The following is an 18,964-nucleotide window of genomic DNA, read 5'->3' as shown; positions in this document are numbered from 1 at the left end:
CTTAGTTTGGATTCGACGCAGGATCGAGGCTTGCGCTCGCGTGAGGCTTGCGTTTGGAGGCGGATAGATTCGCCTTTTTTGCTTTTAGTAGTTTGTTGTCTCATGGTATGTCGTCTGTGCCCCATCCATGGGATCTGAGTCTGAGGGGCACATCTCCCGGTTGATTAGAGCTCGAGCTACCCAGTGCGCCTCCTCATTCCCTTGATTCCCCAGTGTTCGTGTAGCGGAAGTGCGCCGCACAGCAAAAAAGCGAGAAAAAAAAGAAAAAAAGAAAAAAGAAGGCGGGGCCTGTGACGTTTGCGTTACGTGATCTTCCGGCTCTGGTATGGGGGAACGCAGGGAAGGAATTTCACTTGGGGAGGCTGACAGGGGCAGGTGGAGAGAGCGTTATATTGGCTAGGACGCTCCCCTCCTGAAATCATGGGTTCGCGGCACTGAAATATCTATACCTAGGCTATTCATCAGCCAAATTGAAACATTCTTGCGGTAGAACACTCCCTAGAGGGCACAAAACTTTCGCCGTATAATCAAAATTTGCTATGTGACCTGGTGAGGGGCCCCTTAATCCCCTCGCTCCCGGTGGGCATCCGTGCCGCAGCGCGTAGAAGCGCCGGGCTGCTGTGCTTGAGGGACTCGTGTGAAGCTGGTTCGATTCTGCCCAGCACTCAAGACGCTTTAAAGAAAATTTTTTGTTGTTCAAGAGTGCCATCAACGATGTTAGGCTCGTATGTTTACATTGCACACCTTCGGGATCGGCCCATGTTTCCTTTGCTGTACTATATTCTGGATCGGTCGATATTTTTGGTTATCTACAGAGCCGGAAAGGAAGCTGGTGTGATAACGGCAAGAATGCCGCTCACATTAACAGGAATTTAAAGTATCGCCATGCAAATGAGCACTGAACTCAGATAGAGAGCACGCAGCTGCTCGCTTAGTGGTATAATTCAGTTCAGTAATTGATTTGTGGCTAGTGCAGCATGCTGGGTATGTCTTCGGCTCTTGTTAATTAGCTGGCAATATTAACATACGAAATGCTGTCTAATTTTTCTGAAGAAATATACGGGCACCGAATGATGCATGAAACGCAACAACAGTTATTTGTACATTTTTGTGTATTCAATGTTTTGCGAATATACCAATTTATAAGAGAATCTGGTATAGCCCATCTCTCCATTACTGTCGTCGTTATTGAGATTGGTATTTAAGCAATGTAGCGACACACTGTATTGCTGAAGATACCATCATTTAGAATCTGCAGTGGTAATTCGGAAATATCCACTGCTTCGGCTATATGCGACCTACAATGTCTCCGTGATCGGCCCACATTATTGTGACGCTCGCTTGCCAGGGTTGGCCATTACCAAGACGGCACGACGACTGTATGACGACCACGGAATGACGTCAAAGGAACGACGAATGTGGCATGACGACGACGGCACGACGCCAACGGTATGACGATTCCCCAATGATGACGGTAGCATTACTACGACAGCGTGACGACGACAGCATGACGACAATGGGATGACGGCGAGTGCATAGCGACGATGGCGTAACGACGACAGTATGACGAGAATCGGATAACGAATCTGGAATGATTATGATGATGGACCCCCGACCGCGTCACGACGACTATATGACGACGACGGCATGGCAACGACGGCATGATCGTGACAGAATGACGAATGCAAGATTACGGTGAAATTATGTCGATGGAATGACATAGGCGGTTAGACGAGGACGGCACGACGACAATGGGATGACGTTACTGAAACGATGACGATGGTACGATAACAGCCGGACGACGAAGTTATGACGACAAAGGGATGGCATCGACTGTATGACGACGATGGTGTCACGAGAGTCGGACGACAAAGCTGGAATGATGACGATGAAACTACGACGACGGCATCACGACCACGAGTGCTTAGTAGCTGAAACTATAGGCAGACAACATGGGTCGCTGGGTTGGCGTTAGAGGCTAGATATATAAGTCATTTTTGCTGCAGTGATTCAAACGAATTGTGAGATGCAGTACAGATACATGTATTTTGTCCTGTGTCCTCATATGGACAGAGATCCTAGGAAATGTGCAAAAGTCACGTGTGGCAGATACCAGAATTCTAATCCTTCAGCTGTATTGCTCAAACAGGCAGGCATTATTTTAAGGAGAAATCGAAACACATGTATAATCGACGAATTAGTAAAATTCACAAATTAACTTTTTAAGGAGTAATCTTACGGCGTATAAAGCAATTTACAAATTGTTGCCAGGCAGAACACAACGGCGATTCAAGTGAAACCAAGTCTCAGGATGACAATAATTTCGATGCTTTCTAGAAGTTTGCGAAAAATACATTGGCAGTCCAGTTACTTTCGTGCGTCAATGCATAACACGGCTTTTTTCGCGAAAAGTTAAACGTCTGTGCATTCTTTACTGCAAGTTTGATGTCGCATATCTCGAAAATGATGCCATTCAAATAATTATTTTCAACTGAATATTCCTTGGGGGATATACCTGCAATCACAGTCTACAATTTGTAAATTGGAATATGTGCCGTAAGTTAATTGAATAAAACTTAATTCGTACATTGTAACTGGTCGATTCTCCATTTGATTCCTCACTCCCGTGATGCCCGCCTCTTCGAGTAGACTGGCTAAAGGACTAGCCATACACCGAAGACGATCTTTAAATATTGCAGAAACACCTGGTATTGCAGAAACACCTGCAGAAACACCTGGTATTGCAGAAACACCTGCAGAAATATCTGGTATTGCAGAAACACCTGGTATATATACCCTTTCAACGTCAATAAACATTCAGTTGGCAGTTCTGCAACGTGTCGTCTACTTTACGCCTTTTCAAAACGTCTGTCAGCTGATTTTCTTGAAAGTATGAGCCAACTGTAGCTCAGCTGAGAAACGTACGTATTACGTGGAACGGAAATCGGACCACGTCGCACTGCTGGCCAGTTGCATGCTTCTGTGCTGCTAACATAATGGATCGCTGCTAGATAGTGTTAGAACCACTGATAATAATAAGCCATATAGTATAAAAATACTCTCGCGTATATCGACACTGTAGAAATTGCTAACTAGACGTCTTCAATTGCCATGTTTAAAAATAATAATTTAAATGAAATGCGGAGCTTGGCGTCTCGAAGCGTGGCTATGAGCAACGCGGCAGTGTAGGTCTTCGGATTAATCTGACCTACCTGGCGTGCTCTGATGCGCACCTAAAGTGGAGGAGCGTTTTATTGCATTTCGACCTCCGTCGCGATGCGGTCACCGCGGCCGGTAATCGAACTCGCGACCTCGTGCTCAGAAGCAGAACCCCATATAGCCACTGCGATATCGTGACCGGTTGCATTATCAGTCATTAACGTCCATGAGCGCCGCATCCAATTGCAGAGCAAGACGTACCCTCCCCCCCCCACCCCCACCCCCGCGGACTATGGCCGAGAGAATTACGCACCTGTTAGAGAAGTCACTGACGAATTCCAAAACGCCCTGTGCCGAACTAGAAGGGAGAAAGGGAAATAAAGGGAAGAAAAACAAATACGAATCTAGCGCTGATGTTTCCCGGAATTTGAAATAAAAATAAAATCCACTAAAGCATTCTCCCCTCATGGATTAGTTTTCGCGTACAAGTCAGAAGTTGGATTCCTACAGCAGATCGTAATCCCATGCCCTGCTCTTTGTTTCGAGTGGCGGAATGAGATACGACGTAGTTAAGCTGACGTCTCATTAACTTAATGACAACGAAACTGCACACCAGTGTGCTGCAGTATGCCAACGCAGATAATTTTACTGCCACTCTACCGTCGGGTTTGTGTTGCACAGTCGTTCTCATTATAACAGGATAACAGGAAATACTTTGACGCTCTGGGGGTGGGCAGCTCTTGAGCCATAAAACTCCATCAATTACTGGAACTGGAAAACCTCATTTTGGCCAAATTGTGAAACGCGACGGCACAGGTAGAAAGGCGTTGTAACACCGCCGCCTTTCTGAAAAGAGGCGCGAGACAATAACGGACGACAGGCTCAACCCACCGGCGCTGTTCTCGACCTAGTACACTTATGTGGTCTTACCTGTGACGACCGCGTAAAGACGCAAAAGATGACAGTGCGCGACGTGCGCGGAAGTCGTTATGGCTGTTGCGAGATAATGGCTAATGCGAGATAATAGTTACGAGATAAGATTTATGAGACAGAGCCAAAGACGGCCTAATGATATAGGATTCCCCTAGGGCAGAAATCTGCTCAGCTTCTAAGTCTAGTGAGCACGCATTTACCTTCAGCAGTGATGGTTGTTGATTGAATGGCAGGGGACCACTGATGCTTGTTACATTGAAGGGAGAGAAACCCATCTGAAGCAACATTGCCGACTTTATTTTTGCGCTCAGGCAAACTGGCATTGATGGATCTGCCCGAGTGTCGGCGAATGGCTCCGAGCCAGCCGAGTGGAAGGTAGCAGGTGGCTAGTGACGTAGCCTACGTCACCTCACTTGATGCGCAGGCCTGAGAAAGCTGTCTACGAGGTGTTGCTGAAAATCCACTCAAAGTGATTGAACAATCCACCATCCACGATCTCTCGGAAAAACAGGCTATATTCGCACTCTTTTCCCGTTAAGACGCCGAGTTTCACTTTCATTCTCGGTGAAGCGTTTTGGGAAAGGGCCCGCACGAACAACAGGGCATCGGCGCAGGAGAATCCGCAGCCCATCAGGTTCAGCGTCTGTAGTTTCTCGTTGGTTTTCATGGCCTCGCTTATGGGGCGCGCAGCGTGCATTCCCAGACACGAATCGCGGAGACACAATGTTTCTAGCCCGCGGCTGCTCTGAACCAGGTCTCCCAAGTGCTTCCAGGAGGAACTTGTGGCCGACATCCACGTCATGTCGAGGCTCAGCGTGAGGAGTCGCAGCGTCATGTTTTGGGCCACAGTAGAAGCTAGTGTGTCTAGGCAGACGCCGACTGGGCAACAGCGTCCGAGCTCGAGCTCCATCAGCTGCGTGTTGTCCTTGAGCTTCTCGAACAGCTGGGTGAGGTCGCACGTGATATCGAGGCTTAGGATTTGCAAGGAGCTGTCCAGCAGCCTCGAGACCAGTTCAGTGCGCGCCGCACTGTAGCGGATCCTCCCTCGCAGTTCAAACTCTCGCGGTCGGCGGTGCTCTTCGAATTCCTGCGCGAGTCTGGCCAGAACGGAGTCTTTTATGGTTACGTTCCGAAAGGCCAAACAGTCGAGTCCGGGGTTGGTAACCACCAGCGAAGACAGACAGGCCCCTTCAGCTTCCGTTAGTGTTACCTGCAGTTCAAACGCAATCGAAGTTGCTAGGAAACAAAAGATGTCATGAGGCGTCATACGTGACGAAAGTCGGGCTTTTGGGGTCCTACCCAATTGATATTTTTTTTATCTTTAACTGAAATTGCAAAAAAAAAAAAAAAATTGTTTACCTACCTTTGGCTCCACGTCAACGTTAGATGTTGCATGCACGGTCATGTTTTCCCGAGAAATGGGTTTTACCGACAAACGATAAACCGCTTGCACGACGTTGCTTTCTCTAGCGCCTAGGAAAATGCCGTATGAAGCAGATACAGCTTACGCATGAGCAAGCAACCAGCATGCCGCTTTCTCTGGTATCACCTCTACATTTCCAGACCTGCGCTACGCTTATACATTTTGCCTTGAAATGTCCGCTTGTTAATATTTGGTAGTACGAACGAACAAGCCCAGCAGTACGTTCTTTTAACCTTTCAGACCGCCTAAACGATAAACAATAATTAATCATGGCAAATAATGTCTGGATTATTACAATACAGAGAAATATTCAGGTTTCGCTATGATTCATCCCGTTTCGGTAACTGAAAGCATGAACTTTAGCGTAATATTTAACAGTGGTTCATCGCTTTTTATTCTGTTGGGTCTCAGCCTCATTACAGATAAAACGCAATTCTGAAGTATTGCTTGTGTAGAGAAGCACTGGAACGACATAGTGCGTAGTCCGCTTCAGCGCTTTTGCTCGTGAATGCCGCTCGTGCTGAGAGTCCGTGCTCTGCGCTAACGGTCGGTCCCAAACGCCGGTGACTAATAAACGCCCTGCACTTGCCAAAAGCGCGGTCTGATTATGACGCAACCCGTAGTGGAGGGCTACGTATTAGTTTTGACTACATATAGGATTAATTTGACGTGCGCCTAAATCTAAGTGCACGAAAGATTTTGCAATTGGCCTTCGTCTAAGTGCGGCCACCGCCGCCGCGTTGTTAAATGATTACAGATAGGCTGTTTAATTTATTGTAAGAAGTTGCTGGAATTTTTTTGCACCCTTCTCGCCAATTTTTACGTGGTCGCGGCGGGGTTACATGGAAGCGACCTGTCGCATCGGCCACTGCGTAATGCGGGAGACACATGGTGCGTTTGTGGGTGCGATCGGTCGTACGACCATTCGCATCGGCAACCGCACTCAACAGGTTCGCAACCAAATCCGCCGCACGCGGCGCCGAATCGCACGCCCCGCATACGACCAACTCGCTGAATCACGGAGGAAGGAAACTAAGGAGAGGCCCTACCCCCTCCGCGCGCTAGGAGAAAAGCGTGGCGGAAATGACGTAGTAGGTTCTCATTTTTTTTTCTGCTTTTTTGTTTTTTTGTTGTATGGCCACGCCTTTTGGGCCACAATGGCGCCGTTGTTATGGTTTTGAGCGCTCACACGTGTCGCTCTGGTAGGTTTCGGGCCGTGGCAAAGGCGCTGAGTGGGCGGGTTTGCGTTAGTCACCGTGTCTTGTTGCGCTGTGTTACCTGCACCGTGCTCTGCCAGATGTTGCGCGAGCGCGCGCGCTCCGCGCGTGATACCACGCGCAGCGCGGCGTGGTTTCGCGAAAGATGTAAACAAGAGAGGAGGGTGGCCCAAAAGGCGGAGCATCGCCATGAGCAACGCCGAATTCCGGCTTCACTTTTGCTTCACAAAGAGTGACGTCAGGGCCTCTCCTTAGTTTCTTTCCTCCGTGCGCTGAATATTGTCGTGCGACTGCCGCATCGGTCGGGCGACCGCAGCCAATGACAGCGCCGGTAGCGCGAACGTCACGTCCACGTCGTAGACCCGACGGGGCGGAGCCAGCGAGCGAGCGCCTCGCCGCTCCGATCATTTGTTATTTTTCTCCTTGTTCGAAACGAAGGCCTCTTTCGCCGCTGACGGCAGCACATAAATAAGCTGCAATTTGTTTCTGACACGAAATAACTTATAGAATAAAGTGGCCTCGAAAGAGTGCATTTTATGAAACGTTGTGCGATATAGTAAATCGTTGGCGTGATTTCTAATCGGACGCGGTCAGCGCAGACGCGCCAGCAATCGTCTATACGAAGCGGCTCGCCTGACTGGCGTGTTTACTCATCGCTACTAACGGCACCGAGAAAACTAACCGTATTTTCACTTAAGATAAACATAAATGTTCAGACATTGATTGTGCTGATGAATTTAGGCGCTTTATTACGAGCGGCGGACACATCGGCATGGGCCCCGGCCTCGGGCAGACGGCCGGCGAGCTAGGCCTACACAGTCTCCCAGCGATCGCAAGCTCGCCTGGCCTGCTCGTTCGCTTCCGTCGGCGCCAATGAAATCAAATGTGCTGCAATTTAAGCGTGAGATAACTGTGTACATGTTGTGCCGACTAACATAGGCGCTTCGTTATAGGAGCTCCAAGCGATCGTGTCACAAGCACCACCGGTGTCGGATTCGACGGCCGAGCGAGCTATGCTTGCCGCTTTCAAAGGAGCCGTTACTGCTAACGCGGCCTTGCGGAAACACGTCTACAGTGCTTCCATAGGCGTGATTATATTGTCATCATTTGTTTCAAACAAGAGAGCTGTGCAAATACGTTTGCTTTCACTTTCTGTTCGAAGTTATGCAGCATTCCGAACTTCCACGCAGGGCGGAGCTACCCGCCGCTCGGTCATTCATACCATGTGTCCCGAATCGCCGCATGCGGCAAGTCGCACACGATGCGCCCTACGACAGATCGCACGGAAAATCGCACCATGTGTCTCCCGCTTAACCCAGCTTGCACTTATATATCGCAGTGAGTCGCAGAGGTTGTGGCACCTCTGTGTGTCTCTGATAAGAAAGCCACTTCAATGGTGGCCCGCGAGAGCATGAGCTCGATTTGCGAAAGCCACACCTCTCCGCCGAGTACACGTTGCAAGTCAAGCTTAGAGGAAAGAAATGAATGCCTACAATAATCCCAGATAATCCTCAATTTCTCGCTCCAACGCGACCGTGTTTACATGAATGCTGAGGTTGTTTCTAGACGAGTGTCGGTGTTGTAGAGTGAAAAATGCGGCTAATTTGTATGTGCTTTCTCACACATCACTCCTTGCTGTTTTATGCTTTGCGTACACAGTGACCAGCGGCCTTTTCCCCAAAGAAAGCTTTAAAAAAGAAACAGCTGCCGTGCTTGCTTAGTGTGGTGTTGGGTTCCTAAGCACGTGGTCACGGGATGAAATCCTGGTCACGGCGGCCTCATTTCAATGGGGTCGAAAACACCCGTGTAGTTAGATTTAGGTGCACGTTAAAGAACCCAAGGTGGTTCAAAATATTCCGGAGTCTCCCACTACGGCGTGCCTCATAATCAGATCGCGGTTTTGGCACGCAAGACTCCGAAATTTAACTTAAAGCTTAAAAAATCAGTTTGCGCTTGTCGCTGCTTCGCATCTGCAGAAATTTCGCAGCAAGATCGCATTTCATGGACTTGATCGTTCTGTACAACGCTGGGCACTGTTACTTGTCTGGTTTGTCAAAAACAAAGTGCGAATTCGCTTTCGTCCAAGCATACAGCCATATGAGGCCGTCGATAGCACGGCAGAAATGATTTCACCTGGTCGCTCTCTTAGCTTTTTGCATTGCCTCAGCAATATTTTTGTTTTTGCTACACGATAGGAGTGTGCCACTACAATGGGTTCAGACGAAGGAAATGTTCACTCTTATATTGTTTTTCTGGCCTGCCACGACCGTTCTAGAATGGACTGCTCAGTTCGAACAAAGGCAGTGAGCTAGTAAGCAGACCCACTTAGTACTTCTGAAGGTTGTGAGAAGTCACGTATACAGCTTCTCTATCTTTGATTTATTCGGTTGCTCAGACTGGCAACAGCTGCAAAGCGGGCTCTTTTTTTCGTGCATTGTTTATAAGAAAACGGCCACCGTGGACGCAAATCGAAGCCGCGATCTCGTGCCGAAGAGCATAATCATCCAATGGCCCTTAGTCTCCAGCAGCTGCGGAGCACCTCACCAAGGCGGCCATCAGACATGTAAGGGCAGCAGAGGGTGCTAAGACCCGGACATGCCGCCACTGGAAACTGAACCTGGCAACGTTAAACACACGAAGCCTCTCGAGTGAAGCTAGCTTAGCAGGACTATTTGAAGAACTATCAGGCATTGCGTGCGATATCAATGGCCTTAGTGAGGTTAGAAGAACTATAGTGAGGCGTATAAAGTGGTTACTAATGGCCACGTCCTGCAGTATGGAGGACTCCCAAATAAGAAGCAATATGGAGTAGGATTCCTAATCCATAAGGCCATAGCGGGCAACACTGACGAATTCTACAGCGTTAATGAGGAGGTAGCAGTAGTTGGTCAAACTTGGTCAAGAAGAAAAAGGCCAAGCTAAATGCAATAAGGGTGGAAGCAGTCCAATTTAGGCTGGTGCTTACAAAGAAATATTCAGCCTTAGAACAGAGGGATGAAAACGACATAGAGGTAATGAACGAAAGCTTGACTTGACTGCCTTCAGAAGGAGCAGTTCAAGTAGGAGGTAAAGTACCAAGGCAGCCAGTAGGTAAGCTCTCGCAAGTAACGAAATACCTCATAAAGAAACGACAAAGAATGAAAGTGTCCAACTCAAGAAATCAGATAGAATATCGGAACTGTCAAAAGTAATCAACAAGGACAAAATAAGGGATATTCGAAATTATAACGTGAGAAAGACTGAGGAATAAGCAAAAAAATGGACGCAGCCTCAAATCAATGAGAAGGAAGCTTGGCATCGGGCAAACCAAGATGCATGCCTTGAAAGATAAATAGGGTAATATCATCAGCAGATTCGAATATATAGTAAAAGCAGCAGAAGAATTCCATACTAACCTGTACAGCACCCAGAGCAGCCACGACACCTTCATTCGAGGTAGTAATGAAGAGGTTACAGATGCTCCTTCTACAACTAGCGCTGAAGTTAGAAGAGCCTTGCAAGACATGAAACGGGGAAAAGCAGCAGGAGAAGATGGACTACCGGTCGATTTAGTCGAAGATGGAGGATACATAATGCTTGAAAGACTAGTGGCCCTTTAAACGAACTGTCTGTTGACTTCAAGGGCCCCAGAGAACTGGAAGAATGCGAACATTATAGTAATCTACAAAAACGGAGACGTTAAAGAATTGAAAAATTATTGGCCCATTAGCTTACTTTCCGTATTGTATGAAATATTCACGAAGATAAGCTGACTTCAGTCAGCGAAGAGAACAAGCTGGCTTCAGGAAGGGATACTATACAACGGATCACATGCCCGTCATCAATCAGGTCATCGAGAAATCCCCAGAGTACGCACAGCGTCTCTACATGGCTTTCATGGATAAGGAAATGGCATTTCATTGAGTAGAGATACCAGCATTCATACATGCATTACATAATCAAGGAGTACAGGAAGCTTACGTAAATATTTTGGAAACTATGTAAGAAGATTCCACGGCTACCTTGATTCTCCACAAGAAAAGTAGGAAGATACCTATAAAGAAAGGGGTCAGACAGGGAGACACAATCTCTCCAATGCTATTCACTGCATGTTTGGAAGAAGTATCCAAGCTATTAAACTGGGAAGGGTTAGGAGCAAAGATCAACGGCGAAAATCTCAGTAACATTCGATTTGCAGATGCCATTGTCCTGTTCAGCAACACTGAGGATGAGTTGCAACAGAAGACTGAGGACCTTAGCAGAGAGAATATAAGAGTGGGGTTGAAGATTAATATGGAGCAGACAAAGATAATGATCTATAACCGGGCGAAGAAACAAGAGTTCAGGATCACCAGTCAGCCTCTAGAGTCTGTGAAGGAGTACCTTTACCTAGGTAAAATACTCACTGATCATCAGAAGGAAATTTACAAAGAATAAAAATGGGTTGCAGCACATACGGCAGACATTGTCAGCTCCTGACTGGTAGCTTACCACTATCATTGAAAAGAAAGGTGTACAATTAACGCATTCTACCGGTGGTAACTTATGGAGCAGAAATTTGGAGATTGACAAGGAAGTTAAGGACCGCGCAAAGAGCGATGTAACGAAGAATGTTATGCATAACGTTAACAGACAGGAAGAGAGCGGTGTGGATGAAAGAGCTAACCGGGATAGCCCATATTATTATTGGCATTAGCAGAAAAAAATGGAGCTCGGCGAACCATTTCATGCGTAGGTTAGATAACCGGTGGACCATTAGGTTTACAGTATGGGTACCAAGAGAAGGGAAGCTCCGTCGAGGTCGGCAGAAGACTAGGTGGGGTGATGAAATTAGGAAATTCGCAGGCGCAAGTTGGAATCCGTTGGCGCAGGGCAGGGGTAATTGGAGGAGGCAGGGAGAGGCCTTCGTCCTGCAGTGGGCATAAAATAGGCTTAGGATGATGATGCTGATGACAACCGGCATGACAATCAAGATACCACGGCCCTGATGGATCCGTTCACCGGATCTTTGCACTCCCACAGCGACTATACCCTTCCATTACACTCCATATCTACTCTACAAAGTTCTCTCTGGGAAGTTGGAATTTGGCCTTGGAAGTATCTGGCAAATGCTCAGCAAATAATGGCCAGTCTCGTCAAAAACTTCCCTAAATTTTCGTGTCATCCGAGTGTGGAACGAAAACGTAAACGTGCGTTTTCTGGACTGCGTTTCCCGAGCCGTACGGAGCATGCTCCGATGGTTGACCATTCTCTCACGATGTACATGCCCATCTTTTTCAACAACTTTTTGTATTACTTTAATGCTTCTGGAAGCGTCGCGTTTAATTTGTATTTGCTCTAGTTGGTTCAATAAAGAATTGTGCAGAGTGTTTGGAATCTGCTCAATAAGGTTGTGTCATTTCAGGAGCGTTATATTTTTTCCAGTAATAACACAGTAGATTTACAGCGCAAGCGGCGATAAATACCGATTTATCTCCGCCATTGAAATCAGGCACCGAAAAACACCGGTTCGAAGGGGGCAGAAATAAAGAATCAGCATTATCATCCTGGCTACGCCCACTGCAGGGCAAATCCTCTCCCATACTTCTCCAACAAGCCCGGTCATGCACTAATTGTGGCCATGTCGTCCCTGCAAACTTCTTAATCTCATTCGCCCACCTTACTTTCTGCCGCCCCCTGCTACGCTTCCCTTCTCTTGGACTCCAGTCCGTAACCCTTAATGACCATCGGTTATCCTCCCTCATTACATGCCCTGCCCATTCCCATTTCTTTTTCTTGATTTCACCTAAGATGTCATTCATCTGCGTTTGTTCCCTCACCCAATCTGCTCTCTTCACATGCCCCCTTAACGTTACACCCATCATTCTTCTTTCCAAAGCTCGCTGTGTCGTCCTCAGTTTAATTAGAACCCTTTTCATAAGCCTCGACCTTTCTGCCCCGTAGGTGAGTACTGGTAAGACGTAGCTGTTATACGCTTTTCTCTTGAGGGATAATGTCAACTTGCTGTTCATGATCTGAGAATGCCTGCCAAAGGTACCCCAGCCAATTCTTATTCATCTGATTATTTCAGTCTCATGATACGGATCCGCGGTCACTATCTGCCCTAAGTAGATGTATTTCCTTACCCCCTCCAGTACCTCGCTACCTATCGTAAACTGCTGTTCTCTTTCAAGACTGTTAAACATTACTTTAGTTTTCTGCTGATTAATTTTTAGACCCACCCTTGTACTTTGCCTCTCCAGGTAAGTGAGCATGCATTGCAATTGGTCCCCTGAGTTACAAAGCAAGGCAATATCATCAGCGAATCGCAAGTTACTAAGGTATTCTCCATTAACTCTTATCTCCAATTCTTCCCACTCCATGTCTCTGAATACTTCCCGTAAAACTGATCTGAATAGCATTGGAGAGATCGTACCTCCCTGCCTGACGCCTTTCTTTATTGGGATTTTGTTGCTTTCTTTATGGAGGACTGCGGTGGCTGTGGAGCCGCTGTAGATATCTTTCAGTATTTTTACATACGGCTCGTCTACGCCGTGATTCCGTAATGCCTCCATGACTGCTGCGGTTTCGACTGAATCAAACGCTTTCTCGTAATGAATAAAAGCTACATATAAGGGTTGGTTATATTCCGCACATTTCTCTATTACCTGATTGTTAGTGTGAATATGGTCTATTGTTCAGTAGCCTTTACGAAATCCTGCCTGGTCCTTTGCTTGACAGAAGTCTAAGGTGTTCCTGATTTTATTTGTGATTACCTTAGTAAATACTTTGTAAGCAACAGACAGTAAGCTGATCAGTCTATAATTTTTGAAGTCTTTGGCGTTCCCTTTCTTATGGATTAAGATTATGCTGGCTTTTTCCAAGATTTCGGTACGCTCGAGGTCATGAGGCATTGCATATACACTCTTAGGCAAAGTTACACCCTTTGGAGGGCCCCTTCTGCCACACAACAATATTCATCTGCCTTGATGCGTTTCCTTTCTTGAAAATGCCGCGCCCGCTACTTTATTGTTGGGAACGCTATCATGCTGATAACGCGCATGCCATTCCTTACTGGAAAGTACCGGGCTCGCAGCGTTAAAGAAAGGAAACTCTTCAAGGCAGATGACGATTATTGGTGTGTGGCAGAAGGGGCACTCCAAAGGGTGTAACTTTGCCTTAGAGTGCACAGGGTGGCCAGTTTTTCTAGAGCAATCTGCCCACCATCGTTCAACAAATATGCTCTAACCTGATCCTCCCCAGCTGCCTTCCCCCTTTGCATAGCTCCCAAGGCTTTCTTTACTTCATCCGGCGTTACTTGTTGGATGTCACATTCCTCTAAACTATTCCTTCTTCCATTATCGTCGTTTGTGCCGCTTGTACTGCATAAATCTCTATAGAACTCCTCACCCACTTGAACCCCGAATTCGAAGAAAAACAAATACCGAACACACCGAACACTATTCATCGGGGACGCCATAATGAGGGGTATCTCCGAATTGATTCTGACAACCTGAGTTTATGCAACGTGCACCCGAAGAACGGCGCACGAACGTTTTTGCATTGCACTCCAAACGGGATGCGGCCACCGTGGTCGGGTATACAACCCGCAATCAGCAGCGCGTCGCCACAGCCACTTAGCTACCGCGGGGTGTCATCAGATACGTGTCACACGAATCGTTTGGTAAAACTGGCCCTTGAGACGCCCGTAGGGCCACAGCCAAGCCAGCGAAACAAACGAGTCATAAGGCACCTCAATGCTCTGTACATTTTGGACTCTAACTTCACCACACGCAGCCGAAAGCCTTCCTTACCTCATCGTCTGACAAGAATGAAGAGGGACAAACAAAGGTTAGAAAAATTGGAATAATATGTGAATGTGAGTTTCGAATTCTTTGGAGGGCTGGGAATCAAACCATACTGCGACCTCCTGCTCAGCGCCATTCCGTCATAGCTACTGACCCACCACGGCGGGTGCCTTATCAGCGCTGTCACACCATTGTGCCACGGCTAATGGTGACTTAACTATCGGCACATTCCTCATGATGCCTCGAAAAAGCTTGCCTTTATAAAACTCACCCTGTCGAGGCTGACATGCGTAAGCAGCTCCGTTTTGTCGAGCAACCGAACCAGGGGGCACACTTCAAACGGCATTTCGATTCCCTCGACGCCGGTCAGGTGGGCCGTGACCACCCGCTTGGAAAAGGTGATGTGTTGCAGGAACTGCACTGGGCGAAAACGCTCCAGCACTGACACGTTCAGGCTGACGCCCGAGATACAGCGGTGCTCACGCAGAAACCACAATGTAGCCAGGAACAGCACCGCAGCTTTGGGGTCATACGGAGCCATGGGATCGTCATGGATCATGTTGAAGTCTAGGCTGCCTTCGCGCAGTTCGTCAAAGTCAATTCCGAAGGGGTTCAGGAGCTCGTTCAACTCTTCCTGCATGGCGAGCAACGGCAATAAAGTTTGTAAGAGCTGCGTCCAGAAATGAAGTGAACTGGTTCGCTTCACGGCTCTAACTCGTACAAGGTGTGTCGGCATATGTAAAGTGTCGTATATGAACAGTTCTCATTGTCTTGCCGGCCTTATCCCTTAGCTACTCCGGGAGCTGTTTTGTGCAGGTGCAGTCTGTCCTATGTATGTGTATGTCAATATATATGTGTTATTTGTAATATTAATATAAAATATATATTAGTTATATGATTTATATGTGTGTAAAGTTCCTTTTTCGCTGATCTGCACAGGCAAGAGTAGAAGAACATCTGGTGCCTAGTGGACGAAATCACTGCGACAAGCGTTTGTGTGGAAGAACATAAATTTCAAGCAGTAAACCACTGGGTTGTAGCTAGTGTGTGCTGTGTATGATGCGCACGCTTCACTTTTCTGCGTGGACGTGGTGTAAGTAAACGAAAAAGTTACCGCATGAGTCAACATCCAGCAGCGGGCACCTCCTTCGTTTTCCTGCGTACATGGGTCGAGCAGTAAAGGCATCTTCATTACATCTCGGGCGACAAAGGCGGCCCTCTCGAGCAACTCGAGGTCGTCCTCGAACTGCTCTTCGGCAAACTTCAGGAACCTGAATACCTGCACGTCCATGACCTGGAAAGTGCCAATGGTGGCTAGAGCCTAAAACACCAGCAACGTTTAGAGCCTAATTCAAGAGCAGAATTATCCAGCAAGAAATTAGTCGGTCGACGTTTCCCGTAAGATTATCCAGGTATGTGATGCGTTCTTATCTCGGTCTCGCTGATTCCCAGCATCACACAGAGAACAAAAGTTGGGCACAAATTGTCAAAGATGGCTGTCCAAGTATGCAAATAGCTGATACGCCTCCTGTATTAAGCGTGTGCTGCGGCAGCGCACTTCTCTCGCGCTTCCCTCTCGACACACTGCGTGATGTGGAGGCGCTGCTGTGACGCACGCGCATACCCTGTGGCACATGCACATTGAGCCAATTTCCGTCAAAGAGGTTCATTGAAGAGGGACACATACCCATGTGAACGGAATAGATCTTAGACTGCACAACCTTCGGATCATGTATTTGGTGGCATAGCTGGGCAGCCGGAAAGACAGCTGGTCTGACAAGGCCATGAATGCAATTCCCATTTACATAAAACCCACGAGTTTGTTACCCAAACACAGATCTACGTGTTGTATGGATGTAGTACCAGAGGCAGTGCTTTTGACAGTTGGAATCGATTAGTCGATTGAGTTTGACGCCTCAAGGAAACAACCCTTGAGTCATGTGCTGACGGCTCAACCCTGATTTTTTAACTTGCCCCTAACTATAAGTGCGAGAGTGTTTTTGCATTCCCCTCCCATCGAAACGCTGCCGTCGCGACCTCATGCAGAACGTCATATCTAGTCACTGAATCACTGCTGTGGTGTGGCTCAGTGGCCGTGAAGATTCTATTGAAACCGAAAAAGTATGGAGGGTCTTTAAATAAAGGACAGCCTGTTTTATTCAACTCAAGCGAGCGTAGCAGTAGGAGACATTTAACTTAAATCCGCGCTCTTCCAAGCAGCCACAGGCGTACAAGCTTGTCTCGGCAAGAACATGAAATACAAATAATGCAAGCATGTCGTATTTTCAGGGATGGAAGCGGCACTTGGTCTTTTGAAGCAGCTTTCAGAGAAGGAAAATCACAGTTTGGAGCATAAATATATGCCTCCGGAGCAGAAAATTTGCTGTTTGTAGCAAGAAAAGAATGCTTTGTAGCACTAACTTACTGTTCTGGTGCAAGGAGAAGCTCTGTATAGGTTAGCACTTTCTGAAACATTGAAGGCAATAGGTCTTATACTAATATGCAAGTATTTTTTATTAAACTCCTGTTCCATTTTATTATTGTACAAAGAGATGAAGATAAGCGCATACCTAATCCTAAAATACAGTTAATTGAGCATTCCAATAAAGAATTTAACAATTTAAAGGCGTGTAATAGACACCAGCGGTTGGGCCCACCGTCAGCGCAGGGCACAGTCTCTCCGCACGAACGGCGTTCTTCGAGAACAGCGCTAAAGAGCTTGACCCACTAGACAGCACTGGGGACAATGGCCCACTATAGTGTTCCTCTTCTTCGCTACAATTACCCTCGGGAACGAAAAGGGAGCCGTCCGGCAAGCTGACACCTGCTCACTATGAGTGGATCATAGTACGGCTTTAGGCGTTCGACGTTGACCATGTCTCGTCCACGACGGTGCATGTCCGAACACAGTTCAATGGGTTCGATCACGTAGTTAATGGGGGATGCGCGCTCAGCGATACAGTATGACCCTTCATACTTGGTCAGTTTTGAAGAGATCCCAGAGGCAGCGGAACGAATGGAAAGCGAGACATGCGCTCCAGGAAGGAAGGTGGGTGCAGAGGTAGTGTCACCGCGAGTGCTCTTCTGAGGCTTGCGGTCATTGGAGGTAAAGGCCCGTGTGAGATCGCGGCACTCTTTAGCATGTCTTGTCGTGGTAGGAATGGGCGCACATTCAGATGCACCAGCCGGTATGGTAGAATTGTGTCGACGGTGTGCGACAGGTGCCTACCGTACAGTAATAAAAGGGGTGAAAAGCCAGTGGTGCTCTGAGTAGCGGAGTTCTGCGCATATGTTATGAAGGGCAGAATGACGTCGCAATTTTTGTGGTCGGAGGCGACGTATATTGCAAGCATTTTGCCGAGCGTACGGTTCAGGCTTTCTATAAGGTCAATGGTTTGAGGACGGTACGCCGTAGTTGTGCGATGGACAACGTGGCCCTCTTTAAGAATCACTTCATCTGCTTTGAATAGGAAGACACGTCCGCGATCGCTGAGCAGTTCCTCAGGTGGTTCATGACGCAGGATGAATCGATGAAGCAGGAAGGAAGCAACATCGTGCGCTGTAGCTGCTGGGAGGGCTGCAGTTTCGGCGTATCGCATGAGGTGGTCAACCGCCACAATGGCCCAGTGATTTCCAGCCGATGTCAGGGAAAGGGGCCCATACAAATTGATGCTGATGCGCCCAAACGGCCAGGTAGGACAAGGTAAAGGTTTTAGACCGGCTGGCGAGCGGTGGAGTGATTTCCGCCACAAAAAATAAAAATAAAAATAAAGCGCTATCGGGGGCGGTGAATGTGGGCTGAACCTACGCGGCGCTACGGGACCTAGAATACTGGGGTGCCGCGATGCTCTCCCCCCCTCGCCGCCCCCCTAGAATACTATAGAATGTATCGACGGGGCCTACCGTTTGCAAACATCGTTAGGTCTGTATGATGTAGCTGTGATGGAAAGCGTGCGAGGGTGAGTCGCCAAGAAGGGTGGCTTGATGCGCGGCGCTTTCTCTCGCGCGCAAAATATGTATTCCCAATTCGGAGCAGGTGCGGGTCGGCGCAGGCCTGGCGCAATGCCTGCCATAAACGACAATTTCGCACATGCTGTAGCCGGATTTCCTTTACGGCGTAGTTTGGCGCGATTGGCGCAGCACTTCCTTCTCTGTAATGTTTTGTAAAGACGTAAATAAATTGAAAATCTCGTAGTAACCATTCTGGCGAAATTATTGCTAATAATTATGATAGGATACATCATCTTTTCAAGCACACGCATAAAGTTGCCCGGGTATTCACGTGAACGCACGCAACCACGCCGCGTTTGCGTGCGACGTTTTATTGCGATAGCAATTATATGGGCACTCTATAGGCACATTTTTGCCGTCGGCGTCGCTGTGGAAATGATGTTCCGCATAAAGTCCAAGGGGGATAACACCGTCGCCGCGCGCCGCATACTGTATGTGCGAGTGAAAGCGTGCAA

At 47.7% G+C, this 18,964-nt stretch overlaps 1 protein-coding gene across 1 annotated transcript; it reads right to left on the bottom strand.

The window, feature by feature from the left end:
* Positions 1 to 4,387: 4,387 nt before the first annotated feature.
* On the bottom strand, positions 4,388 to 14,911 carry LOC126516924 (uncharacterized). The gene is made up of 2 exons (XM_050167005.3): positions 14,770 to 14,911; positions 4,388 to 5,302 (listed from the first exon to the last, which is right to left on the bottom strand). The coding sequence occupies exons 1-2, from the start codon at positions 14,842 to 14,844 to the stop codon at positions 4,532 to 4,534; spliced, it is 846 nt and encodes a 281-aa protein (XP_050022962.2). The 5' UTR covers positions 14,845 to 14,911; the 3' UTR covers positions 4,388 to 4,531.
* Positions 14,912 to 18,964: the final 4,053 nt, after the last annotated feature.

This window comes from Dermacentor andersoni, chromosome 1 (assembly GCF_023375885.2).
Source record: "Dermacentor andersoni chromosome 1, qqDerAnde1_hic_scaffold, whole genome shotgun sequence".
Classification (NCBI taxonomy): domain Eukaryota; kingdom Metazoa; phylum Arthropoda; class Arachnida; order Ixodida; family Ixodidae; genus Dermacentor; species Dermacentor andersoni.
Note: the sequence above shows the minus strand (reverse complement) of the source record. Positions and strands in the feature narration are given on the sequence as shown.

Excerpts from the sequence above, each read along its gene's own strand:
- LOC126516924 (XM_050167005.3), bottom strand. The coding sequence starts at position 14,844 with ATGCCGTTTGAAGTGTGCCCCCTGGTTCGGTTGCTCGACAAAACGGAG. Across the intron at positions 5,303-14,769 it reads CGCATGTCAGCCTCGACAGG|GTAACACTAACGGAAGCTGA; the intron begins GTGAGTTTTATA and ends TTTGAACTGCAG.